Source organism: Gopherus evgoodei, chromosome 13, assembly GCF_007399415.2.
Source record: "Gopherus evgoodei ecotype Sinaloan lineage chromosome 13, rGopEvg1_v1.p, whole genome shotgun sequence".
In the NCBI taxonomy this organism is placed as follows: Eukaryota; Metazoa; Chordata; order Testudines; family Testudinidae; genus Gopherus; species Gopherus evgoodei.
In genome coordinates this window covers 3,330,044-3,357,507 of record NC_044334.1, presented here as the reverse complement: position 1 = coordinate 3,357,507, position 27,464 = coordinate 3,330,044, and the positions used below count along the sequence as shown (strand labels likewise).

At 48.0% G+C, this 27,464-nt stretch overlaps 1 protein-coding gene across 1 annotated transcript; it reads right to left on the bottom strand.

The window, feature by feature from the left end:
* Positions 1-2,410: 2,410 nt before the first annotated feature.
* Positions 2,411-18,647, bottom strand: GLTP (glycolipid transfer protein). The gene is made up of 5 exons (XM_030583035.1): positions 18,484-18,647; positions 6,524-6,585; positions 5,588-5,721; positions 4,355-4,505; positions 2,411-3,408 (listed from the first exon to the last, which is right to left on the bottom strand). The coding sequence occupies exons 1-5, from the start codon at positions 18,584-18,586 to the stop codon at positions 3,226-3,228; spliced, it is 633 nt and encodes a 210-aa protein (XP_030438895.1). The 5' UTR covers positions 18,587-18,647; the 3' UTR covers positions 2,411-3,225.
* Between the last annotated feature and the right edge of the window lie 8,817 nt (positions 18,648-27,464).

Sequence of the window (27,464 nt, the reverse complement as noted above, 5' to 3'; positions counted from 1 at the left end):
GCCGTGTGCTATAAGAATCATGCAAATTGCCTGTTGCCTGCAGCTGCAGGGTCCATGTTTTACCTGCCCAAAGCAACCTACAAACTCTGGGGGTAAGGCTCTCCGGTTGGAATTTGCTGATTCCTCTGGAATCTGTTTTAATACACCTACACCCATTTGCCCCTTCTGCTGGGCTGGGGCCCTTTGCTGCAGAAGTCAATGGGCTGCATCTTTGCACATCAGACACTGAAAGACCAAAGATGGGCAAACGTCTCCATTCAGCACTGTGAGCATTCTGCACTGACTGATGAATGCTAAAATCACCCCCCTGGTGATTAACCCTGTCACTGCTGGTCAGCATCTCAGGCCCCTCCACATGACCTGTTTGCACACCATGGCTTGAACATGCCCCTCACTCTGAATTCCAGGCGGCTAGGAGGACAAGCACCCAGCCTGCATGTTCTGAATTTGCTGAAAGCTCAAGGCCACAGCTCCATCCTGGAATATTAGGCTCCACTCACTGGACTTCAGCACTGCGCAGGGAGATTGTGGGGGGCCATACAAAGCATTGCCCCCATGCAGCACTCCAGGGCATGTACATCAATAAGCCAGGAGGAGTGAATGACCCTCCCAGAGCAACACTTTAAAGCCAAAACAAACCCACAAGATAACTCAGCCCACCACTCTGCCCAGGCCACCTTTTTACTGTGGAAGACTCACTAGAAGTTCACAGACCTTTGGTGTCTTGGCAATTCAGCCACCTGGTGCTGCAGGAGAAGGGGAGTCAGTAGCCCTTCTCTCCCACTTACTGCTCAGGAACCAGGGCAAGCAGTGCTCATCGCACCTGGGGCAGAGCTTTCCTGCAGCTTTAAGAGCAGTTTGCCCCTTACAACACATGAGAACAGGATAGTCCTGCTGGTGCCCAGGTGATACTAGCTGCTGCTTGTCCCTGGGTTGAGGGAGCACATGTATGGGCTGGCTCCTCGTCACTGGTCCCCAGCTGGGAAGCTACCATGCTGCTTCTCCTGTCCCCTTGCTGCAGGAGCCAACGCAACGCCACAGGTGATAAATGTGGCATTTCCTTGGGTGGAGGGGAAGAGACCTGCCTAGAGCAAGCAAAGCTTCACTGAATATAGTTCATCTGTTTCAGTATCAGGCAGGACTCACTTCACCCTGGACAGCAGGCGGAGCCCTCCAGCCCCCCTCTTTTGCCCAAGCCAGAGCCCCACCTCCCCTAGAGAAAGCCCAGGCTGGCTGGTGCCCTCCAATCTGTGCTGCATCTTCCCCCTCCTGAGACCCCAAGCCACCACCCTGGGAAAAGCTCATCTCTTCCAAAGAACCTGAGATTTTGATATGCCCCATGCAGGGTCTGGAGCCAAGAGGCAAAATGTGTTACTCAGCTTCCTGGGTTCCTCAGTAATCTCCCTGGACTCAAGATATTACTGAGGAACCCAGGAAGGTGAGTAGCACATACCCTGCATAGGTCATAAAGGAAAACACCTTCCCCTGCAAACCCCACAACCAGCTCTGCTAGGGAAGGCTTAGCCTGCCCTAGCCTTCTCTGCCCACTGCCTCTGTACCTTGCTGTAAGATGGCTGCCTTTCTGATCAGGCATTCCCCAAGCTACTTTCTCCGATTGCTTTGCTGACAGCAGCCCCCTGCGTGTAGTCTCAGAAATGGCAAGGTGGGGCTTGTGACTGAGCAACTTTTCCTTCCTTCCATAGAATAGGGCTTCCTGCATGCCCTGAGACAGGGCATGTTTAGAGGGCAGCCATGGGCCACTTGGATTGGTGTTGCCCTGTTCTGTAGCTCACAGTAGACAGGGCTGGCATGTGCCAGCAGCACTAAATTTACTCTGAGATCAAAGTATTAAGCATGGCATCAGATGAGCACTGGCCAGATTTTGACCAACTTCTCTCCTAATACTGAACATGGGGATGAAAAAGCAGAGCCTAATACCTGAAAGTATAGCTAAACCCCATGGAAATACTTTAAACAGTAGAACTCTGGGCCCAGTTAAGACAGCCAAGGTGTCCTGTAAAAAACACAGGCAGGAAAAGGCAGCAGGCAATTTGAACCCCATTACTCTGCCTCTACCCTGGCAAAAGCTGGAGGAACAGGACAGCCAAATAAAAGTATTTATATTTGCTATTGAAAAGTGAGCTGAACTAAAGCTGGATCAGGCTAAACAGCAAATAGCCTTATCTGCTGGTGAGCTACAAGGAGTCTGGCTCTGAAATAGGCTTGTAGGTAATTTAGTGACTAGAATGATCTAACTGCAGATCTAAGACTCTAGATGTTTGCAGAGTGAAACATGATCAGACAGATGCTCCATGTAAAAATTAAGAGAACAGATGAGGTGAGGAGACTGGCACCCAAGGAGAAGGAATTTCTCTAGTCAGAGGACATCAAAAGAATTTCAAAACAGATGTTTCATTTTTAGCATTTATTTGCAGTTCTCTCCCCTCCCTCCCGCATTGTCCTAAGGTAAGGCTCAGTTGTGTCACAAACCACTACTAAGGCAACTTGTGTCTCTGGAGAGAAATTTTTAGAAAGATACACATGAAGTTACAAGTGGTTTAACTTGGAGTAATGGTCCCTGAAGAAATAGTTAGGCAGAAGAAACCATTCCCACACTGGAGGAAACTCAGAATCCTACAAGATATCAATGTGACCAGGGGGGAGAGAAGAGGAGGAAGAGAAATCACTGAAGGTTTATTTTCTTGCAAATTTCTGGCATTATTTTGGAAGCTTCTCAGTCAGTGTCATCAAGCTGTTTAACCACATTAACCCCCCCCACACACACACAGGCCATCATAGTAACTGCTGCAGTGGGAGTACAAACTCATCCTCATCTCTAACGATACCAGCAATCCAAATTATACACCAATATCTTCACTGGATCACACTTCTCTAAAAGTGAGGTAAAGCCAGAAAATAGCAGCAGCTTAGCATTGTCAGTTACACCTCATTCCCCCAGACAGGCTTTAAAGAGTAGAAAGTTTCATTGCTCCCCAGTTGGTAAACAGGTGTTTGGAGTTCCATGAAGATTTGAGATACAATCATTATTTTAGTGCTCTGTTTCTATAGAAAACTATTTAAAAACCAGGCTATTCCCTGCATATCCAGGCCAGGAATCTCTGTCCCTTGATGACCAGGAGCAGCCCCAGTGCTCAGTGATTTAGGGTTCCCACTTCGGCATGAAGGTGGTGTGTACTTTATACTCGCTAGAGTCCTGTGCAAATGTTAAGCTTTGTAGTTCAGTTCTGCATTCATTTTTGTGTACATATCATAAATCGCATCCAGCACAGGAGTGGCTTTTGCTAGGAACTGATGGATCTTTTCTATAGTCTCCTCCTCATTCACTTCTTTTCCTTTCTCAAGAGCCTTCAGTAAATCCGACTTGTATGGAAGAGCATAGACAGATCCCTAAGAGAGGGGGAGAGAACTTGTAGTCAAGCAGAGGCAGGAAGGACATCTGGTGCACTTCAGAGTTCACACTGGTTTTGTGCAAATGGATGATAAAATGAGCCCCTCTTGGCTGTACGCATCCTAGAAGGTGCATGAACTCAGCACCTCAAAGCAGCAGGCCCACAAGGCTTAAAGCCAAAAGGTGGCAGGAAACTTAAGTTTTGCACCTGAGTTGCCTAATTGAGGAAACTCTCAATATAGAAGATTAAATCAGCACTACGATCCCTTGGCCCCCCTGCCGAGACATTTCCCCCCCCCCCCCAGCTCACCATTGTTCATTTTGCCTACCACAAACTCCCACTGCCTTGCCCAGGCTCCCATTAGTGCTATTAGGGCCCATGCCCCAAGCAGAACACTCCCGGCTCTGCACCAGAGTATCTAAATGAGTTCTTACAAGTGCAGCCAAGACCAACAATCTGCCACACAAGTTGCTGTGACACGCATCTACAGCAGCAAATGTCTACAGTAATCCCACTGGCTACTCAGAATTTAGCATCAGCTTGGGTTCAGGGATACTGCCCAGAGCCCACAAGTCCCCTGTGGGGGTCCCAGGCATAGCCCCAACTGGCCAGGATTTCCAGGAGTGACTAGTGAGAGGTCCAGGGGCTGGGTTTTCAGCAGCCGGGAGCTCTGCACTCTGACAAGTCGCGTTGTTTTATGGTGTGTAGATGATTTTCCAAAGTGTCTCAGGATTTGGGAGTCCCCGTCCCCTCCCAGCCAAGCCCAGGAGAAGAAGCCGATCAGAGCCCAATCCTGCACTCCTTATGCAGGAGACTAAAGGCATTTCTAGAGTGAGCCTCCAGGCACCAACTCCCAGCTGTCTTCCCCATGAAGCACAGCTCCAGGGGCTACGGCCGCCCGGGCAGTCGGGCGTCTCTCCCCTGTTCCCTTTGGAGGCACTCACTGAAAACAGCTTCTGCAGCATCCAGCCGTGATATTTCTTCAGAGCTATTTCATAGGCCTTCAGTGCATTGACTCGGATGAGGTTCGGGTTTTCCTCGTCCCTCTCGCCATCCGAAAGGCTCTGCAGGAGAACTTGAATGAACTTCAGGCCCCTGAGTGAACAAGGAGAGCACAGAACAGCTGTGAGAGATTTGCACTAGACACAACTGTCCATCAGGCATTTCACAGTTCAAACTATTACCTGTCAGCCCAAGTTATGAGAGAAGCAGCATCTGCCAGCTTGGCAACTCCCTGCAAGTGTCACCCACAGTACCAGTCTCAAATGCCTCCCCAAGGGAAGTTGACAGGCTGTGGCTGCTGCAGGATTCTGAATTTCTAGCATCAGGGTTTTCACATGGTCCTCTCCAGAATTTACCATTCCTGTCATGTATGCACCAGGGAGCCCATGTGGTCTAGGCCAAACTCTTTTGCACTTCCCCTCCACCCCCACACACACCATTAAAAACTCCAGGGCCCGGGGGGGGGGGGGGAGAGAGAAGAGAGAGGGGCAAGTTCAGGACTCCTAGCTTCAACCACTGGGTTGGGGGCATCAAGGGGGGAGGGAGGGAGCGCGCGCTAGGCTTCAGCCCTGTGGCTTTGCTCCTGCCCTGCTGGCGCACAAGGCTTTAGCCTCCAATGGGTGCTGGGGTTAAGGGCTCCAGGATTCAGCCCTCTGGCTCTGCTGGGGCTTTAGCCCTGCTGGAAACACAGAGGCTCAGGACTCCCATTTTCAGCCTGGTGCAGGCACAGGGACACCAGGGTTCAGCCCTGCTGATGGCTTCAGCCACCGAGTGTGTGGGGGTACACACGCCTTGAGGCTTGGAGCTCCAGATTTCAAGCACTGGGTGGAAGGGGATGGGGTGCTTGGGACTCTGATCCCAACTTCAGCCCTGTGCCTTTGGTTTCACCCTTGTAGGGAGGGTCAGCTCCGCTGGGGCTCTGAGCTTCAGCTGTGAGGTCCTGCAGCCCCCTGGCTGAGAAGCACTGTGCTAGAACAGACTTTACATAGGGAAGACAGCAGCACTGTTTACCAGGTGACAGACACTGGACGCGGACAAATTAATAGCAATGGATTTTAAACTAGGCCAGAACCAAGAGCAACTCGCTCTCTGTAGCGGAATCAGCATTTGGCATGCAAGTCTAGAGGGAGATTTACAACCACAAGTGTGCAACAGCCACAGAAGCCACACTTCACCTTTTTAGCCACATTAGTGCCAGTGTTGCACCAGTTTTCGGCCATGCTGGTCCATACAGTTCCTTCTCCACTTCCAAAATGTTCTTTAGCGTTTTGAACTTGGTAGGATTTGATTCATAAACTGCTCGGATTTTCTGAAATTGACCAAAGGAAATAATTCAGAGTTTTGCCTGAAAACAGCCTTAGAAACGAGCATACTGCAATTAAAATGCAGTGTTCTGCACTCCCATTACAGGCAGCTTAGCAATGTACAGCAACACTGCAGGAGGAGGAGGGCGGAAAATGGTTGAAGTATTTATCTGAATTCAGGGTGTTTAAACATCAGTAGATAGCACCACAGCCGCATAAACGGGGAAGTCAGTGATGAACTAGCCAAAGAGCATTTTTGCTGGAAACCCAAGTCCACAGAACTGCAGGCGCCTTCAGGAAGAGACTCCCATTTTATGACTGCAATGTAACTAAGAATATTCAAGGCTTGCTGGAGACATTGGGCTGGTGCTCTCACGCCAGCTTTGTTCCTCGTATTCATTGCTATAGGCACTGTGGGGGATTTCAAGCAAAGCAACTAACTGAAGAGGCCAGTCAATACAGAGCTAAATCCGGTGAAAGAACTAATAGCAGGTGTCAAACCTGAACCTATACAGAGTTCTTGGCGGGGGGAGGGGAAGGTGGTCAGAAGTAAGAAGCAACCCTGGACTGAATGCTCCTCTGCTTGAAGCTGTGCTAAGAAACCCAGTGCCACCCTCTTTGCCATCTCCAATTCACAGCTTTCCATTTTGATAACAGCTTCACATGGGAGAAAATCATATTCAAATCTCCCCAGCACAGCACAATTATTAGTGATTGTAGCCTTTAGTGCTGGAGTTCGGTGATGTAGCACAAGTAACCCCAGAATACAAGTTTTGAAGAATCAGATTTCAGGAATCCCCTTCCTACCTTGATATTTCCAGCTAGATCTGCTTTGACTGGCGAATACACTATTGGTGTCCCAAGGCAATCTAGAAAAAATAACGAGGGGGTGTGTCAGGAAGGCCAACAGAAACAGCCAATCTATGTCACAGAACAGATCCCTGAATCAGGGCATACAACCAAATACCTCTGAAAGAGGTAAAAGGCAACAGATCCAGAACAGATCACAGATACAAACAAGCCAGGGTGAAAAGCATGAGGTATTTACAAACAGCTGAGCTACAAAGGGTGTCCAGTGGATAAATAACCACACACACTTGGGGCAAAACTCACAAGCAGTCCTACTGCTTCTATCTTCACAGCACTTCAGGGACAAGCCAATTCAGCTTCAGCTCCTACCAGTGGTACCACCAATTTACTGGGGCAGGAAGTGAGTCCTGCGTAAGGTCTAAATGCTCTCAAGGCAGTCAGCTGGGTCTTGCTGTAACATCATGTCACTTTAGATCCCCCAGTTTCATCTTCACTGGGTCACTTGTCAGCTGTTTAGTGCTTACACATGTCCCAGTTTGAACTCTTTCCTTTGTCGAGGAATCTGACTTCCCAGCCCCTGCTCTATGGCCTTGTCCTCACTGCTCAAAAGGAAGAATGTTTGCATGAGCTGTCTGGAGGGAAGACCACAGGGGAAAAGCAGTTCTGTTTTACCACGGAGGTCAACCCCAGGTGAGGGTCTAGCACTGGCCACGCCCAGTGCCATGTCTTCATTGTGCTCTTCCCTTGGGACAGCTCACACACTAGTTACTCTGAGGTAAGATGCACCAGTTTCAGTTCTTAGCAATAATCTGTGGATTCTGATTACTTCCTCCCTGCCATTGTTGTGCACCTTATTTTTAATCAAGGCTGGTTAACTGAAGGGCAGCACCACCGACCGTTAGCTCAGTTAGTGTGTAACATTTCCCTGACCCCTGAACAATCCTTCAGAGAAATCCCAGACCCTATTTGCATAGGGCTGGCAATGATATTTAGATCCAGCAGAGGTGCCAAGGGACACAGATCCTTGGTCTCCAGATTACAGGCCTGAACTTGGATTGGGTTGAAATGGACCAGGAGTCAGGGGTCTCCCTTGGACAAACACACAAGGCAGAGAAACCCAGCTCCACGGTCAGCGTCCTCCCAGCAGTGTAGGAGGCACCAGAGGCTGAACGATCCCACTCACCTTTCCCAGTGCTCCCGCCAGGCTGGGGCAGAACCACACTAACAATGGGGAAGAGGGAATGACGAGACCAAGGCAGAGCCAGGTCAGCTTCATGGCTGCCCATGATACACCTGCACTTCATCACCAAATTCACTTTATCGAAGGCTGAAGCTTTAATTTCTTGTGCTTTAGCCAGATCCCCAGAGTTACACACAGAGACGGGGAAGGGCCCTGGCACACTTGCACTGCTGGCTCTCGAGAACATCTCCCCTAAAGCAAAGAGTTACTCCAGAGGACAGCAGAGCACCAGAGGCAGAGAGAGCCATGTGGGCAGGTATCACAAGCACTTGGGAACCATTTTCATGCCATCTCACTATTTTACCCAACTTGAAGGGGGTTTAGGTTACTGTACTGTGACTTATGGAGCTTGAACAAAGTGTTTCAGTAAAATCAGTGCATCCAATTAAAAGCTATAGCAAGTCATTTAGAGAGGCTGGCAATCAAGGCAGCCATTATACTGCTTTATACTCTGCTTCAGTGAAGGGACTTTTGTAATGTAATTCTCCCACAATAGCAGACATTGTCAGGAGCACGACCACTGAGGCAGCTACTGGAACAGAACACTGCTATTGTCTGATGGACATTTAACTTAGCAACAGATTCTACCCGTGCAATGAGAGATGCACATCCTGACATCAGGACATGGAAAGGCAGCAGAATCACTCTGGGTTTGCCACTGAGGAGCATCAACCCAGGAAATGCAACTGGGGCAATGCATGCAATATCCCCACCACCACCACCACCCCTAGTGGCTGGGGCTCCTTGATACAGTGTAATCCCCACTGGCAGTGCACTGTGGGCACCACACTCTCCACTGCGATTTTTCTGCATGGGGCCAGCCAGTCTGCTTAGAAAAAAGTTGCTGCTGTACATCTCATGATGCCCCTGCCCTTCCCCCATGGATGGAAACACCTAACAGGCTATGGAATTCCTGTTAGCCAGCAGCCTGGGACCGCCAGGCCTATCTACACTAGACAAGTCAACTGGTTCATTATTTCCATGGGACAAGCTCCCGAGCTCCCCTTTTCCCAACACACTGATGGGAGACGAGTCTGACCTAGGACATACATTACTGCAGCACCTAGAGGCCCCAGTCCTCTCCTTTTCAGCCAGTGCAGTGATGGACATGAGCACAGCCTTGGCCGTGCTACATTCGAGCTGGATGCCAGACTCCCAAAGGAGATGGCAGCCAGGGCAAGGTGATGGGTCAGGAGCAGAGGCAGATCCTGAGCCTTCAGCATCAGGAGGATGGTTGAGGCTGTGCAAGTGAGCTCACCCAGAGAGAGCAGAGGGACAAGATGGAGAGCAGAACAGGGTCTCCTCCAGGAACAGCCAGACAGGGAGAACCAGGAGGAAGTCAGGAAAGCCAAGGGGGGGCACAGGATGCCAGAAGGAACCTGGGCCTGGCAGGACCCAAAGCAGCAGCGATGTCCACAGGGATGGGCTGAGAAGGAATGCCGGTCTCTGTGCCACTGAATGGCAAAGATAGTGGGTTAGGTGGGCAAAGTGCCGTTTGCCAAACCCCTTCTCTGGCTCCCCACAGCCCATTCTACTTTGGGAGAAGGGCCCAGGGCTGTCCAGAAAGGAGCTGCATTGAGATCCCAATCAACCAAAGCAGCAGCCATCCTGGGGGACAGCTTTCCAACACCCTGACAGTGCTCACAAGCTGCTTCTCTTTCTTCCCACCATTAACTTAAGACTTTAAATAGACACATAGAGACCTCCCCCATCCCTCCATATGCAAGCTTTCAACATCTGATTATACAGATCATCATCAATTTGCATTACCATTTACAATTGATTTATAAAAATCCAACTAGTTTTAAATCTTGTTCTGCCTAATTCTACATACAGAGAAACTGAAGGGAAACACATTAGAGCAAGATGAACAGAAGCAAAATTCAGAGGTTGGGCAAGGAGCGTGGTATTCGTTTAATAGGATCATTCAGATCCTCCTAGGAAAGCATCATCTGAGACTCTTATGGTATACAATTCTTTCTGTGGCAGCCTAGCTTATGTTGTCTATGCGCCAATCACTGCCTGCCTTCTGGATTTCTGTTTTTGTAGCGCTACTTTTTTAGCAATTAGTGCTCTGCTGAGCCAAAGGTTCAGATTTATTCAGCTTCTAATGAATATACATTAGGTTTAAAACTACACGGTTAGCTTGTAACAGCTTTATTTGATAGGAAAAAGCTAACTCAGCAATTAAGTCCTGCCCAAAACATGTGGGTGTAGAGGAGCATTCCCAGAGCATAAGGTCACAAGCTGCTTCTTGCTCCCATAAGACCTTATTGCAGCAGCCTGTCCAAGGATACGTTTAGCACAAACCCTGTCCTGTGAACACAACTGCTCTGCCTTTCACATTCCTGTTTTACCAGTTTTAGCTCAGTTACTCAGATCGAGTCCTTCTGTGTTGCATTGCCCCGGAACGCAGCATATGGACTCTTGCTAGGGTGAGGCAGCTAGCAACTTTTATACCCTTTACAATGAGGTGCCACCTTCCTATTTCATCCCAGGAAGAAATCCTGGGGAAGCTGGTGATAAAGCGGAGAATGAAATGGATAATCAGCCCCTCTTTTCTGCTTGCGCTATACCAGACACTTGATTTCCTCACAGTTTAACAGCACAATATCCACTGTGTTGAAATATCCCAACACTTAATAAACATCAGGCTTTTAGGGCATGTCCACACATGAGTTAGTCTAGAACAGATATCACATGTTAAATCCACACCCTACTTTGATCTGAATTAACTTTCAAGTGTAAACAAGCCTTTAAATTACACTGCAGATGTATCAGTGGTTACATAAGACCATCATTATAGGTATTTGTGAAGGAGGCGGCTGCTATGGCTTCACTGTGGTGTGTTTATAACACAAGTTACTCTGGATACTGCTCCCCAACACAACTGTCTGCACTAGGGGAGTTGGGAGCTCAGTAAGGTTGTGGTGTGATAAAACCAGACTTCTGAACAGATGTTTTGAGACAAGCCTCTATTGCCAGGGTCACCAGGCTGCCCTGTGCTGTGTTTGAGGGTCGCTGGTGAGAGACAGACTGCTCCTCTCACACAGCAAAGCTGAGCTGTGTTTTTGAAGGGCTGGCTCAAGGAAAGGAATCCTGGGAAACGGAGAAGGTTCTTGGAGTGACAATACATGCACATCACTTCAGGCTGAAATCTGGTCTATCAAGCTGCCTTCCCACAATAGCATCTTAACAAAGTTCTCCCCCAGCCTGATTTGAAACAATGCCATAAGAACTCAACCAACCGCTAGTACGGTGGAGAGAGGGAAGCCACGAAGTACTATAAAGGTCACTGCCCAGAAGACCAAGCTTCCAGTGCCCTGGCAGTGAGGGGGGCCAGGACAAGGACAGCAATCTTGTGGTTAAAGCACTGGACTCCAATCTGGGGTCTACCTCTGATCTTCCAGGTGACTTTGTTAAATCATGATTTTGTGTTGTTGTTCTGCTCCCTCTGATGTGGTTTGGCTGGCCCAGGTGGCTCTTACTGTGACCAGTTTGACTCAAGGGAATTTGAACAGTTTTTCAACTCAGTCATTTAGCCAGTTGGATGGGGTCTTTGTCAATTAACCTACTGCATGAGTTGTCCAGTGATGCAATCCAACCAGTCACTGGATTACGACAGGAGCGAGTCAGGCAGACCACACATGGGATGATCCCTTTGTAAGATGCTTTGGTTCTCACCCATGAGCATGCCCCACAGGCCAATAGCAATGATGGGCATGCCAGGTAAGACCTTGCTTGGTACTCTGGGGAAGTTAAGGCATCATATTTCAAACAGTCTGCTGGGATGTAGCTAGGGGCCTGGTAAAGAGTGACATTTTTGTTCAACATATCTGTTGCTCTCCATGTGAATTCAGAGTCAATGTTTTTATTCGAAATTTGTTTTTTACCCTAGATAGCTACCGGCAAACAGTGCTAGACTCTAACCAAACTGTGAACTTGGCTCCAGTCACAAAGCCAAATCCTGCCTTCACTCATCTGTCATAGGTAACATTTGTGGGGTTGCCAGAAAACAACTTCTCTTGTACTCTGAGAAATCTGATAGTCATTGAGACAAGCATGGAACCTCTGCTGCCCTTTTTACACTGCTGCTTGGTGACACAGACTTGCCCTTCACACAGACTGTTCCAGACCCTCCCCGCACCAAGCTGGAGTAGGTTTTGTGCAATCACAGATTCCAGGGCTGCAGGTGTAAAACAACTCCACATCGGAAAGAGATTCTCTCCCGCTCCTCCCCTCTGGAGGGCTGCTGACTTTACTACTGACCAGAAGTTCTCATGCTCAGTGAGCATCCCTGCCCATCTCTGGGCAAGGGGCTCGGCAGAGCCAGGGAGCTCAGGAGGGGCTTCTGTTTGGTGTTTTAGACAGATGGCATCAGTAACTCTTCAGCATTATTGTAAATGGTGACAAATCCTACTGGGCCCTAACTGCCTCCATTGACTCCAGGAAGCTGACAGACACGGAAAGAGGTCAGAGCAGCATCTCACTGAAGTAGCCCTGATTTTCTTCCAACAGCTTTACCTAATCCACTGGCATCCAACTGCCAGGAGGAACTCAGCATGTTACAATGCAGCAAGACAGGAGAGGCCTACAATGGAACACAGCATGACCAGGTGGACTAAACAGTACTAGGAGCCAGCAGTGCCCAGGCACAAATCCTGGCTCTAGTACCCACTCTATGTAGACCAGACAAGTCACTAAATTATACACATTTAAAAGGCACCCCTATCACCAGAGTAGCTGAGTTCCACTTAATTTATGTTCCACATCTCAACCTGATCTGTCAAAAGACAATCCCCACCTCACTCAGAAAGATGCTGCCAGGACACTTACCTCCCCACAGCACTGCAGAAAGGTTAATGCTCTTTCTTGTGCTGCTGTTACATTCATTTTCCAAGCCATTAAAGAAGAGAGTTGTTCCACCCCTCCTATCCAGTAAAGTCAGTCACCGCTTACCTAAGTCATGCTTATGCTGCAAAATCAGGCAAAAGTAAATATTGGGTTAGAGGGATGAATTCGTGTTACATACAGAGTGCAACACACCTTGGGGATTTTCCTTCTTGATCGGAACAGCAATAGCAACATCTAATAACCACCGCAGCTCACACAAACAAACAGTCACAACTCAGACCTCCCATTGTTTTGAGTGTGGGCTCAGGATCTTCCTTCTTGCTCTAGATTCCCTTTGCTGACAAGTATTGGTAGCCTTCCAAAGACAGTCACTGTTAACACATTGCACTGCTGAAGTTTATATAGATCACACCCCAAATGACTGAAGGACAGATGCCTCCTTATTCACCTGGATATCATACAACAAGAGAAAGCAAAGCATCACTATACCCTGCCTATAAACAGGGCAGGATTGGTGGAAAGATTCAGTTACACTCAATTACGAAGCATGCTACTTATCTGAGAAGTGGGCTGATTTCTAATACACTGCATTCCACTTAACTGAGTAATTTGCAGGAGATAACACCAAGAGGAACATACCTAATTCTTTTGGCTGTCAAGCATTTATATTAAAACCTGGTTTAGTTTACTTGGACAGGCCAAACCCACATGCTCGGGAAAACAGGCAGCTTTCCTGGGAAAGCACCATCAGAACAGCTGCAGAATCTAAGCTTCCATTTTAAGCCCTGTGATTGTAACAATAAGTCTGCAAATGCAAGCAGAAGGGAACTGATATAGTCCTACAGCTCCAAGGCCTCTGCCAAACTACAACAGGGTGAAAATTGAACTATTCCTCGTCAGTTTTACTGCTGCTAGCCAGAACTTTGGGCAGCAATGAAACTATGGAATCAAGTCAGCTTCCCCACTGTTGCTCAGTGTCCCCCAAATGACAGATCTTGACCCACTGGGGGTCACAGGAAAGGTGTAGGTGGGTTGCCTGTCACTCCTCACCCCATGCATGCTGAGGAAGCATTCTCCTCCTCTCCCCTCTGCACTCACTGCTGCTGGGCCAGGGGCAGCAGGGTGGGAAGTGGCATCCAGGCAGCAGCAGCACAAAGGAAGCAGCTGGAGCCAGCAAGCTGACAGCCAGCAGCCTGAGGCCATGTCTACATCTAAAATTTTGCAGCGCTGGTTGTTAAAGCTGTATTAGTACAGCTGTATAGGGCCAGCGCTGCAGAGTGGCCACACTTACAGCAACCAGCGCTGCAAGTGGTGTTAGATGTGGCCACACTGCAGCGCTGTTGGGCGGCTTCAAGGGGGGTTCCGGGAACGCGAGAGCAAACCGGGCAAGGAGACCAGCTTGATTACCAGAGGCTTCCTCCTTCCACGGAGGTCAAGAAAAGCGCTGGTAAGTGTCTACATTGGATTACCAGCGCTGGATCACCAGCGCTGGATCCTCTACACCCGAGACAAAAACGGGAGTACGGCCAGCGCTGCAAACAGGGAGTTGCAGCGCTGGTGGTGCCCTGCAGATGTGTACACCTTCAAAGTTGCAGCGCTGTAACTCCCTCACCAGCGCTGCAACTTTCTGATGTAGACAAGCCCTGAGAGAGAGGAGCTGGCTGGGTGAGGAAGAGCAAGGGAAGGCTGGGGGGAGCCAAGCAAGAGGCTTGGGGGTAGGGAGGGGAGGACAGGGCTCTGGAGGCTTGAGAAGAGGAGGAGCAGGGGCAAACAAAAACAGTTGGTGAGTCACCTCAGTAAAAACTTTGGCAATCACTGTAACAGCTGAGGCAGGCACTGGAGATCTCAGGTTTTGATCTGCCTTCCCAATGAAGGAGAGACAGGCAGAGTTGCAGACCCCTCTCCACTGCCAAAGCCAGGTGCTGGGGGGGGGGGGGAAGGTCAACACTTCATTGGAATCCTAACATCCTCCTCTTTGCAAGCAGCCTGAGAAAGCAGGGGGCACAGAAATTGGCTTCTCACCTGGTCAGTATCTTTGGCTAGCAGGTTTAATCATCTGGCTTTTAGGTGTGGGGTACAATTGCCAAACATTGTGAGTGCCTAGGTGGGAAGGAGGGAAAGCTTTGCAGAAAGTACAGTAGTGAGAAATGTTGTGGAGTGAAAACTCAGTTTAGGGAGACAGACATGGTGCAGACAGATGAAAGGATGAGGAAGCAGTCAGACCATGCAGGAAAAGATGTCCTATAATGGGTCATGGGGCACCACAGGGAAGCAGAGTTCACCTCTGCGTGTGGTGAAAGAGCAAATCTTTAGAAGGCAGATGTACCCAAGGTATGAAGTTTAACTGCCATCACTGCTTGAGGATCAATTGATCAGAGGAGGCATCTACCAGGAATCCATGGAAGTTAGAATCCACCCTACCCAAACCTTACATGAATTCTTGATTAGGCATTCACCACAGTCCTAAAGCTTAGGCAGGGCTTTAGGGCCCTGGCAATAAACATCAAGCCTGTTCTTCTGCTTTAGCTGCAACCCTCTCCTGTAGATGTGAAGAGTGGGGGTTTTACTTTAAACATCCCTGCCTAGTTAACCGTGCAGGCTGCTCAGCTGAGTGCTGACTTTCTAGCCAAGTCCTAAGAACTGTCCCCTTTCCCATCAGAACTGGGATGCAGATTTCAGCCCTGACAGGGAAACAATTCTTACATCTCAGCCACTGAACAAAACTGATCCAGTAACTGCAAAGAGAATGCAATTGTTAGTAGGCAACTCAGCCCCATCCCCATCTCTCATGCAACAGAATGTCTGTCTCAGACAACAGAACAACATTTCAGGTAGATTTTTTCAGTCTGACCTCCTGCGTAACAGGCCAGAGAAAATCACCCATAAATTCAGCATCAGCCTTGTGGCCTCCTTGTCAACTCCCCTGGGGTGAGCAAGTAAACAATGTATTGTCCCATCAATACACTAGATGCCAGGCAAGCAGATTTCATGCCAGGGGAGCTCGTTTTCTAGAACATGATTTAGACTGCCAATTCCTTGGGGACTGGGCAACAGTCTCCCATTTAAATCCATGACAGGGGGTGCTGTCAACTCCAGCTGAGGCAGAATAACTGATGCGGTTTTCCCAAGCACCATCGGGATATTTAATGCAAGGGTACGGGGGCCTGTTCTTGTGGTTGGACTGTCTCCATTTAGAAGGAGTCTGAGGGAGCAGGGAAAGAAGGAATATCACCCCTCAAAATCCCCCTTTCCTTGAGCTGGGCACTGAAATTATGGGAGGCTGCTTCTTCACTGCCTGGCCCTGGGGAAGGGCATCAAACACTCACTTGTCCAGAATGTATCTGGAAGAGCCACAGGACATCTCACCTGGGCACCGTGTTTCCCTACAAAGCCCTTGTGGACTCACACTATGTAGCGTTAAATGCTGCCTTCAGACCCCTTCACCTTACTCCAATGCAATTCATTCAGCTGAATTGTAGAGGGGGAGACTGCTGTTTAACAGTCACCTCAGCCACCTCCTGATCTCCCAGATCTTACTGTATAAGTGCTGGAAAAGTTTGTCATTATCTGAGTCCAAGATTAGAGAGAATCACCACTTTATACCTGCCTGTGCCCCTCCTCTTAGGACATTGTAACATAACCACAAGCCAAGTCTCCCAAGCTTTTGAAAAACAAACAGCCCTGCCCCTTCTCTTTAAGATCACAGCTGTGCTGGGTTTGAGGCCAGAACAAACAAGCAGTGCTTTAAACCCCAGAAAGTTAAAAGCTCCTAACAAACGCTGGCAGACCCAGGTTGGATATGAGGAAAAACTTTTTCACTAGGAGGCTGGTGAAGCACTGGAATGGGTTACCTAGGGAGGTGGTGGAATCTCCTTCCTTAGAGGTTTAAGATCAGGCTTGACAGAGCCCTGGTTGGAATGATTTAGTTGGGAATTGGTCCTGCTTTGAGCAGAGGGTTGGACTAGATGCCTCCTGAGGTCCCTTCCAACCCTGATATTCTATAAACACAGGGCTCATAGTGAGATTCATGTACAAACAGATCACATCCTCTCCACACACTTTAAGTGTTGACCATGTTTAGGTGCATTTGGCTGATGTAGCCATGTCTTATGAAAGTCCCACATACCATTACACATTCTGTGTACATTAACACAGAACCCCATACATAGGAGAGAAAGCCTTCTCCGAAGGGTTGCGCTATATAGCTGAAGTCAGGAAAGCAGTTTAGGTAACATTAAGGGTGTGCCAAGCTTCTCTATTTTCTAAAGTCCCCCTCTCCAGCCCAGAAAGTTACCAACTCATTCACAGCCATACCGTATGCAGGTACAGAGACAACATCTAGCCTAGGCCTTGGCATATTACATGTTTAAGGTGTTAACATTCTGACAAATTTCTCACATCCTTGTAGCTCCTTCCTGCACAGGAATAAGCTATCCTGGTATGAGCAGCTTTATACCAATAAGTGATCCACCCTAGGCACTGTACATCTTTAACTGGAGTACAGCCATCGAAGAGCTCATCTATACACAAGCCGTACTGTATTAATTACACTGTTTCCCTAATACAGCTTTCCTTCCTACATTTAAAAAAATCAGCACATGAAACACTAGCCATTGCACTGGCAAAGTGCTAGAAATGCCTTAACTCTCTATTAAGAAGCCAGGTGAACCCACCCCACCCACACAGAGCCTTTCCAACAAACTCCCACCAGTGATGCTAACCCTCACACCTCTCTGGACACAGCTGCTGAGGATCTGGTACAAGGTCTCCTGACTCTCTCAGCTCCAGGCGATAAGCACAGTGTGCCAGTCAATACAGTCTGCCCTCTGCCTAACTGAGTGCATCCGAGACAGCCTGGAGCATCCTGACACTACCTGAAACAGAAAATTGAGCACAGTTGAGGTGGCTGGGTACATGAGGGCACAGCGAGCCAGTGACCTACAGGGCACAGGGAAGGATCCCTGAGCTAGCAAACAGCTGCTGTGAGAAAATGGCTCAGACTTGACAGCTATCCTGGGGACACGCACCCTATCAGCTACCCACAGACAGACCCTTGGACTCAGCTCAAAAGCAGCACAGCGGCTGTGCTTGACATCTGTCTCTCTCTGGCTGGGCTGCCAGGGCTGAGCTAGGCACATCTCCTCCCTGGCCAGGACAGCAGTGCAAGCACACAAGGTATGTTAGGGGCCAGCCTGTCCACAGCACCCTTCGGGCTGGAACAGGGTCTGTTCAGCTTCAGGCCTGGCAAGGAGCAAAGGGCTCCCCTTTGCCAGCACCCCACTGAGTGTCCCATGCCACTGCAGCACAGGGAGCTTAAAGCCAGCAGGCAGGGCACTGGGGTCTCCAGCGGGCAGAGGGGGAATGAGCCACATCCCATGGGGCTGAGCTGGCTCAGTTTGGTTCATCAGGTCCTCCCCTGCACCCACGCCCCAGGTGTGCTTCCCCCACCCCACTCAGCCCAGGCCACTTCCCTTTCCCAGCCCCTACCCCCGGGCACTTCCCCCACACCCCAGAGGGGGCTTCACCCTCCCCAGCCAGCCCAGGCCACTTCCCCTGCCCAGCCCCACACCTCATGCCAGACCCTTCCCCACACCTCCCCGGGGCCACTCTACCCTCCCCAACCCCGCACCCAACTCCAGGGGGCAGAGCCCACCCCCCAGGGGCACTTCCCCCTGCTCCGCCCCACCCCCCAGGGGCAATTCCCCAGCTGCCCCTCCCCCACCCTCAGGGTCGCTGCCCCCCCCGCCGGGTCACTGCCCCAGCTGGCCCCCCAGGGCACGGCCCCCCCCGGACCCCGCCGGGTCACTGCCTCCGCTGGCCCCCGCCCCCCAGGGCGCTGCCCCAGCTGCCCCCCTCCCCTCACCGAAGAAGGGCGGCAGACGCGCCACGGCGTCCAGGAAGGGGCCGGTCTCGATCTCCCCGTCCGCCGGCACCAGCCGGAACTCGTGCTCCAGCAGCAGCGCCATGGCTGGGGGCGGGGCCTGCCTGCCTGCCTGCCTGCTCCGCCGGCCGGACCGGAGCCGCCGCCGCCAGGACTCGCACTGCGCCCGCGGAGCCCAGCAGCCGGCAAGAGCCTCTTTAGGGCGGGGCCCAATTGCCGGCCTGACGGTCCCGACCAATCACCGGGCTGCTTCTGCCCCAGTCCGCCCAATCACCGGAGCCTGCCCAGGCCCGCCCATTCCGGGCGTGAGCATGAGAGCCACGCCTCCTGCGCGCCCGCGCGCCCCCTGCGGGTGACAGGCCGCGCGGCAGGCGCTGGGCATGGGCCAGCCACACCTGCCCCCCGCCCCCCGCTCACCCGGAGGCCTGGCCCAGGGGATGGGCCTGCAGTGTGGGGCCAGGGAAGGGACGTGTTACTGACCCCTCCCTAAAACACAGCCGCCTGGGTCACCCAATGACATCCATAGACAGTAGGGTTAAAACAAACAGGAGAAAGGACCTCTTCCTCCAAGCCACAGTTAACCTGTGGAACTCCTCGCCAGGGGATGCTGTGGAGGCCAAAATGATAATTGGGTGAATAACCCAACAACAACTTGGTAGTTCATGATGGATAGGGCTATCAATTGCTATTAGCCAGGCTGGTCAGCGACACAACCTGCTTTGGGTGGCCCAAACCTCTGACTGCTGGGACTGAGTGACCGGGAACAGATCACTTGATAATTGCCCTGTTCTGTTCATTCCCTTGGAAGCATCTGCATTAGCCACTATCAGAAGGCACTGGATACAGGGCTAGAAGGACCATTGGTCTGACCCAATGTGTCCGTTCTTACAATAATTTGCCTGGTACTGAAGTTAGGTTTATCAGTCTGTAATTGCCAGGCTCACCTCTGGAACCTTCTTTTAAAATCTACATTATATCAGCTACCCTTCCCGTCATCTGGTACAAAGGTTGATTTAAGTGGTTGGTTACATATACATACCACAGATAATGGTTCTGCAATTTCATATTTGAGTTCCTTCAGAACTCTTCCGTGAACACCAGAGCCGGTGCTAGGTATAAGGAGAGACAGCAATTGCTTAGGGCCTCAAGCAGCTCAAGGGGCCCCTTATTCATTTTTTAGTATAAGAATTTGCTTGTTTTAGTACGGGGGAGATTTTCTTGCTTAGGGTCCGCAATGGGCTAGCACCAACTCTAGTGAACACCATCTGGTCCTGGTGACTTATTACTGTTTGATTGGTCCATTTGTTCCCAATCCTCCTGAATGGATACCTCAATCTGGGACAGTTGCTCAGATTTGTCACCAAAAAAGAACGGCTCAGGTGTGGGAAATGCCCTCACATCCTCTGCAGTGAAGACAGATGCAAATAATTCGTTTAGCTTGTGTGCAACAGCTTTGTCTTCTTTGCCTGCACCCCTTTAGCACCCCAATGGTTAAGTGACCTCACTGATTGTTTGGCAGGCTTCCTGCTTCTCCTGTACTTAAAAAACATTTTGCTGTTAGTTTTTGTGTCTTTTGCTAGTTGCTCTTCAAATTCTTTTTTGGCCTGACTAATTATACTTTTCCACTTGACTTGCCAGAGTTTATGTTCCTCTCTGTTTTCCGGAGTAAGGTCGGACTTGCAGTTTTTAAAGAAAGTCTTTTTGTCTCAAACCACCTCTTTTACTTGTTTAGCCACGGTGGCATTTTTTGCTGTTTTTTTTTATTTGGGGTATACATATAGTTTGAGCCTCTATTATGATGTTTTAGTGCCAGTGCCCAGTGTGCCCCACCTTAGTGCCATCCACAGCTCCCAGTACGCCCTGTCATGCTAGTGCCAGACACAGCCCCTGGCATGCACCACTATGGCACCAGTATGCTAGTGCCAACCAGAGCACCAGGCACATCCTCCTGTGCTAGTGGCAGCAGTGCCCAACACTCCCCAGCCAAGCAGCATCACAAAGCCCAGCATGCCCCACTGCACAGGTGCCCAGTATGTCCCATGGAACATAAGAACGGTCATACTAGGTCAGACCAAAGGTCCGTCTAGCCCAGCATCCTGTCTTCCAACAATGGCCAATGCCAGGTACCCCAAAGGGAATGAACAGAACAGGGAATCATCAAGTGATCCATCTCCTATTGCCCATTCCCAGCTTCTGTCAAAACGGAGGCTAGGAACACCAACCCTGCGCATCTTGGCTAATAGCCATTGAAGGAGGTAGCACTAGTGATGCATGATGTGCCCCATGGACCAAACCGATTCTTAGCATTATCCCCAGAAGGCAGCTTGCTAGCCAAGTCACCCTTCTGGAATTAATGCCATCCAGCACCCAAGGCCTACATGCCTGCTGGCCAAGCTGAGTTAATAGCAGCCAGCACCAAAGGCTTTCAAAGGTAGGTTTGCAGGCCAGAGCTGTAAAAACGGGGACTGGTCCCTGTGTTCTGTGGAGGTTATCCTGACAATCTTTTATCTGTTTTCCCGTCCCAAAATGTATCTTTCAGTTGCTTTTAAATGCTGCATTATATGCCAAGAGCCCTGTGCGGGGTCATTAACCTGATCAGGATAACATCCCATTCTGGCCCAGGAGCAAAATATATTTCATTGCTTTCTTGGCTAAAGGTCAACCTGGAAGGGACAAATGTCTCTCCAGGCCTTTTTGTGCCAGGAACTACAGCGTGTCGCTTAAGACAGAATTTTGTGTCCTTTGGTGCCTGTCCACACTGCAGCCTCAAACTGCGCTGGCTCTCCCCATTTGTGAAAATATCTGCCAATTACAGCTCCGCCTTGCAGGGCAGAGCCACGTGAGACAGAACTGTGCTGGAGCATCTGCACTGAACGCAATTCAGAAATGTGTTTATATAGGATTTTCTCTATAATAGCATCTATAAATCAAACTATAATCCTAGCAACACAGGCTGGTAAAACCGACTGGTTGTGTAGACTCTTTATTTATACCTCATTGGCCTTGTTCCAGAGGTTTCTTTCTCAGGCCTTAATGAGGTATTCTAATCTAGTTTGTCATTAATTATTTAATATAGCTAATTTTTTTATATAGCACCTAACTTACTGTCCCTGTTAGATCAGGCTAAAAAAAATTGAAATGCAGATGGTGGATTTTAAACACTCCTTCAAAAGGGAGGAAAAAGAGATTCAAACCAAAATCCAGCACACAGAGTGCTTTTTCCGCTCAAAGTCCAGGTGCAGTGCTTTCTTCATGGGCAAAGAGAGTGCTTTCCCTAAGTCATACTGGCTCCATGGCACATCTGAAACAAAATACAGCCATGGGAAAATGGAACTCTGGGAAGAAAAAACAACATAGAAATGTAGTAAATTGTAGTAACTAACATTAATCCCATGAAGCAAGGCAGGCACCAGTGTAGATATAGAACTTGCTAGTGACAGAAGCCTGAATCAGATTGTCTGTCAATGCAGTATCCTTGAGAAGCAACTTGCTGAATAATACATCTTCACTAATTTGTCTCAAAAGCACAATTTCATAAAAAGTCCTCTGCATAATTAAATATATAAAAATTGTGTTAATGCAATGTTAAGGTAGCACAATTAAAATCAGAAAGTGCAGAAGTAGAGGTTCCAACACCCCATTAACTTGTCATCTCCTCTATGTTTTACATATAAATCCCTACCCTGATATAACACGACACGATATAACACCAATTTGGATATAACACGGCAAAACAGTGCTCCAGGGGGGCGGATCAAACCAAGATGCGCTCTTGAGCGGATCAAAGCAAGTTCGATATAACGTGGTTTCACCTATAACGCAGTAAGATTTTTTGGGTCCTGAGGACAGCATTATACCGAGGCAGAGGTGTATATTATACATTTTACGGGATGCATATGTAGCCTGACCCAAAGTTGGTTATATAGAATTGTAACTTGAGGATTAACAGATTCTTGTCCCAAGATCAGGCCCAGTAAGATTATTGGAAAATTATCATATAATTTGGGAACCCTGATGTGGACAGGTGCAATACTTACACTATAGGAAATCTCTCTATATATAAATATATGATTTATTAATAATTTAGCAAAGTTATACACACACAAACTCAACAAGGCAGATAGAGATAATACAGAAAGTACAAATGGACATCCATACTTACACCCTTATCTTTATTAACCAACTTAACTATTATCTTACATACTTAACCATTATTGTTCAGACAACCATTATCTTTCTCATCACTGTCATTGTCCTCATCTTTCCCGGTGGCCATCATTCTGGCCCTTCACAAGGTCTACATCTCTCCACCCTCCTGCTGCCTCTGGGATGTCACTTTTATAGTAGGTTACGCTGACGCTGCCATGTCCAATGCACATTCAATAGAAGTCTTAATTTGAATTTCTTCCCTTAAGGTGTCCGTTTTCTATCGGTTAGTGTATACATGATGTTATCCTATTAGCATACGCGTGAATTTGACGTCATGGCACCTTTGTTGTCGGACGTTCTGTCCTGAACCTTCCAGATACTGGTGTCAGCTATGTTCTGTGGGTGGCTGATGTCAGTATTCTGGACAAAATCCCCCTCTTGCTTGCTACTTTCTGTTCCCTAGAACTTATGAGTTACCTAAATTTATCTGTGCCAAAGGTTGTAGGCCTCAAGCCTCACACTATCTGCTAAAGCCAAATCTTACAGGATAAAAGCCTGGAGGTTCCTTGCATTGCTACTAAATATAACAAAGCAGGATAACAAAGCAATGCCTGGAATACAGGTAAGCTGGCCCACTAGGCTACACATAGTAAGATATCAAACAGGACATTTAACCAACAAAACAAGTGCAAAACATCGCATATGTGCATCACAATCAGGTTAATGTTGCTGTTGGAACCTGAATTTCTGTATTGACTGAGTCTTTGTGATTTGAACTTTGTAGCACTTTGTAAATTGGTGCAATATTTTGCATTTAATTTCCTGGGTTTTAGAAAAAGAATAAAGATCTTGAGTTGGCACAAGTGCTTATGTTAACCAAATGATGAAGAGGATAATTTTAAACTGCCTGAAATATTTAGAGCACAATAAATACTTAACGTGCATGAAAGCCTTACAATGGTGTGAGGTTTCAAGGCACAGTAAGTACCTGAGGTAGCAACAAGTGCCTAAAACAACTCAAATCCTACAGATCACTGAACCTGTTCAACCATTTTATTTGTGGCTGCATAACTGTTCAGACTACTGCTAACACACATATACAAGTGTGCACTTAAGAAAGAGATTACGCTTATTTAGGACCCAATCCTGTCAGGTGATGGACACTCTCATCACACACAGTGGTGACCTCAGTACCTCCTAGGATCAGGCTCTTCGTTTGTTAGATCGTGAGGGCCAGGACCTTGGGTGAAATCCTGGCTCTACTGAAGTCAACAGCAAAACTCCCATTTATGTCAATAGGGTTAGGATTTCACCCCTTTTCTGTTTTTCTAAGGTGTCATGTAGACTTTGAGCACTGTATAAATAATTTATATTAATAGCTGCTTTAAGCCTCCAAACTAACAGGTGTCTATTGACATGCAGTTAAAGCGCAGGGTGATTAGGTGCACACTTAAAAAACCTCAAAAAGGTTTTGTGCTCAGTCGTATAAAGAGAATGTATTTTGCAAGCTGTAAATGCTAGCTCTGGATATACCTGGCTTTCTATTTCTGTACTTTTTTACCTCCTTTTTAGAATGGTGCCTATTGCTATTTGTCTTTTTTAAAATGCTGGATTTTGTTCAAAATTTAACAACAACAAAAGCACTTTAAGCAGAAAACAATCATAGAAATATCCAGCTCAGCAGGCATTTTTCAGTAAATAACAAGCATGTGAAAACAGGGGATTACATTGTTAAACAACTTTCACTCTAGCATGTGTGAGTGAGCCCCCAGTAGTTGAATTGTATTTGAGTGGAATCTTTCTCCAATAGACCCAGCCTACTCCTCTGTCTTGATGAATTCAGAGATGGCGCAGCTCAGTTTTTGTGAAATGAGAATGGAAGAAATTCTGATGTCACAGGTATTCAGAGTTCATGACTTGTATGCAATATTTAACTAAGTGTGAGTTATTTGCCTACAATCCACAAGCACTTGTATTTGTTAGTTGCACAACCTCTGTCTTCTTTACAACTTCTAGCTGAAGAACTTGGACCTGTCAGCAAGAGGGAGTGTGAACAGATGATAAACTGCGAATAAAAGGTATTTGGAATATGATTCCCTTGGAATAGTTTGTTCTGTGTCTTGGGGTTTGTTGACTTCTGTTTGCAAGTCTATGGTCCTTTCTTGAGTATGAGCTCTCTGTCCTCTCTGAGAATTTATATCAGCCAGGTCAAAAGTTCATGTAGTTCAGTTTTGCCATACTCATATCATTAGGGTGCCCTTCTGGCTGATTATTGCTATATCTGAGTGGAATTTTATAGCTAGAACCTGCTGCAGGATTATTTAAGAAAGATTTGTAGTAATAATATAAATTAAAAGCACCTAATTTAGGGGAGGTTTGTAGTTTACTGGCAAGGCCTGTAAGCAAATGAATGAGTCTAAATTATTAATATTACTTGAGAGACTTACATTTCTGGTGTCCTACAACCAGAGATGAAAGCAACAAAGAGTCCTGTGGCACCTTATAGACTAACAGATGTATTGGAGCATAAGCTTTCGTGGGTGAATACCCATTTCGTCAGACGCAACAAAGGGATTAGTCTATAAGGTGCCAGATCCAGACTAACACCGCTACCCCTCTGATACTTGAAACCAGAAATGAGAACACCAACTTTTAAAAATGCATCCAGTTTGCAACCTTATCTCCATTAGGTTTATAACCTTGCTTGGCAATATCAGGAAAACCTGCCACCCATTGGAAAATGTGACCAGAACAGTCTCTCCAGCCTTTGTGGAGATGCAGAAGCTTAGAAACTTGCAACCACATCCTGCTGTCTAAAGATACAGCAGTGCATCCTATTTGCTTCCCTTCATAAGTGATACTCTAACCCTGAGCTCTTATTAAGTGACTAATAATGATGATCAGCCTATGTATGTTCTTGCACCAAATGCAGAATTCAACAACGTAGGATTATTCGAGTGAGTATCAAGAGATTGTTGATTTGAATCAGTGGGATTTCTTCAGGTTCATACAGACACCAGATGATTTGGGACTAGCTTGTTAAGAACACCAGGTTGTGCTCCCTTTCATCTTTCTCACCTCCACTACAACACTGCCTGCACTTGTAGCAAGTGCTGTTGTCAACAACTTGTTCCTCATTCACTGTAACTTTTAAACCAGGTCTGAAAGAAATTAAATTCCTAACCCCCCAGTGCAAGTAACATTTCAATTTACTCAGTGATAACTGCTGACAATAACAGAGTATTTTCAAAACCCAGCACCAGTTCAAAGCTCAGAGCAAAACCCCTTCTGGGTCATCCTGCCTGGAATGATAAAAGCAAACCAATGTCACAAATGGTGAAAAATACATTAGCTCATTAACATTCTTTCTGGGTGAACAATGCTGGTGTTATTAGCAGCACAGGCAAATTTAAATACATAATTTTAATTTCAGGATTGACCCTTTAAAATGCAGGTGTCTGCCCATGGAATTAATTCTGTCTCACCTCTTCTTTTCTCTCTTCATCCTTGCATTCTCCTACTACTCAGATACCTCTGAAGCACTCTCCCTAGCCCAGTGAGACCACACTCTCTTCCTTCTAATCCCCCTTGAAAGTAAACCACTCCTTCTACAATACCCATTTAAATGCTTATCCCACACTGGATAAAATGCTGCCAGCCAATCCAATATAGGGAAATAGATGTAAAAAGTCAGCAGCGCTAGTAAACTGCATTGTCGTGGCTCATGGTGGGGGTTACTGTGTCCGATCACCATCCATCCACTTAGTGTAAGCTGCTGAGTGGGACGATGTCTTATTCTGTGTCTTGTACAGAGTCCAGCACAAAGCACGGACTTTACAAATACAAGTAACAGTGACAGATTAGTGAGTCCTTCACATTCCTGAATATCTGGCTGGGCTTGTTAAACAATAAAGGGCCAGATTTTCAAATGTGTTTGTTGTTCAAAATGAAAATACATGCAGAGTGAACGTGACTGTACATGCAAACAGTCCGCATGCATGTGCAAATAGCGCACATGTGTGCATGTAATTGTGAGTGTCAAAAGGGTGAGTGGGAATGTATGCGTGCAAAGGTGTGTGAGCACAGAGGGTCTTAGTGGGAATGTGTGCGTGCAAACGTGTGTGAGCACAGAGGGTCTTAGTGGGAATGTATGCATGCAAACGCGTGAGCACAAACGGTCTGAGTGGAATGTAGGCATGCAAACGTGTGAGCGCAGAGGGTCTGAGTGGGAATGTGTGCATGCAAACGTGTGTGAGCACAGAGCATCTGAGTGGGAATGTGTGTGTGCAAACCTGTGTGAGCAGAGCATCTGGGAATCTGTGTGCAAACGTGAGCACAAAGGGTCCGAGTGGGAATGTGTGTGTGCAAACATGTGTGAGCACACAGGGTCTGAGTGGGAATGTGTGCATGAAAATGTGAGAGTAGCACAAAGGGTCTCAGTGAGAATGTGTGCGTGCGTGCGGCAGAGCTTTGAAGTTTCGAGTGTGGTCGCAGTGCCAGCGCTGGGAGAGGGCTCTCCCAGTGCTGCATGTAAACCACATCCCTTACGGGTGCAGCTTGCAGCGCTGGGAGCCGCGCTCCCAGCGCTGCGGCACTGATTACACTGAAGCTTTACAGTGCTGTATCTTGCAGCGCTCAGGGGGGTGTTTTTTCACAGCCCTGAGCGCGAAAGTTGCAGCCCTGTAAAGTGCCAGTGTAGCCAAAGCCTCAGTGGGAATGTGTGTGTGAGCAGCACAAAGGGTCTGAGTGGGAATGTGTGTGTGCAAATGTGTGTGAGCACACAGGGTCTGAGTGGGAGTGTGTGTGTGACCAGC

Coding starts and splice junctions, on each gene's coding strand:
- GLTP (XM_030583035.1), bottom strand. CDS start 18,586: ATGGCGCTGCTGCTGGAGCACGAGTTCCGGCTGGTGCCGGCGGACGGG. Junction 5,722..6,523: donor ATCTAGCTGGAAATATCAAG/GTAGGAAGGGGA, acceptor GGTCAATTTCAG/AAAATCCGAGCAGTTTATGA. Junction 3,409..4,354: donor TGCTGCAGAAGCTGTTTTCA/GTGAGTGCCTCC, acceptor CCCCTCTCTTAG/GGATCTGTCTATGCTCTTCC.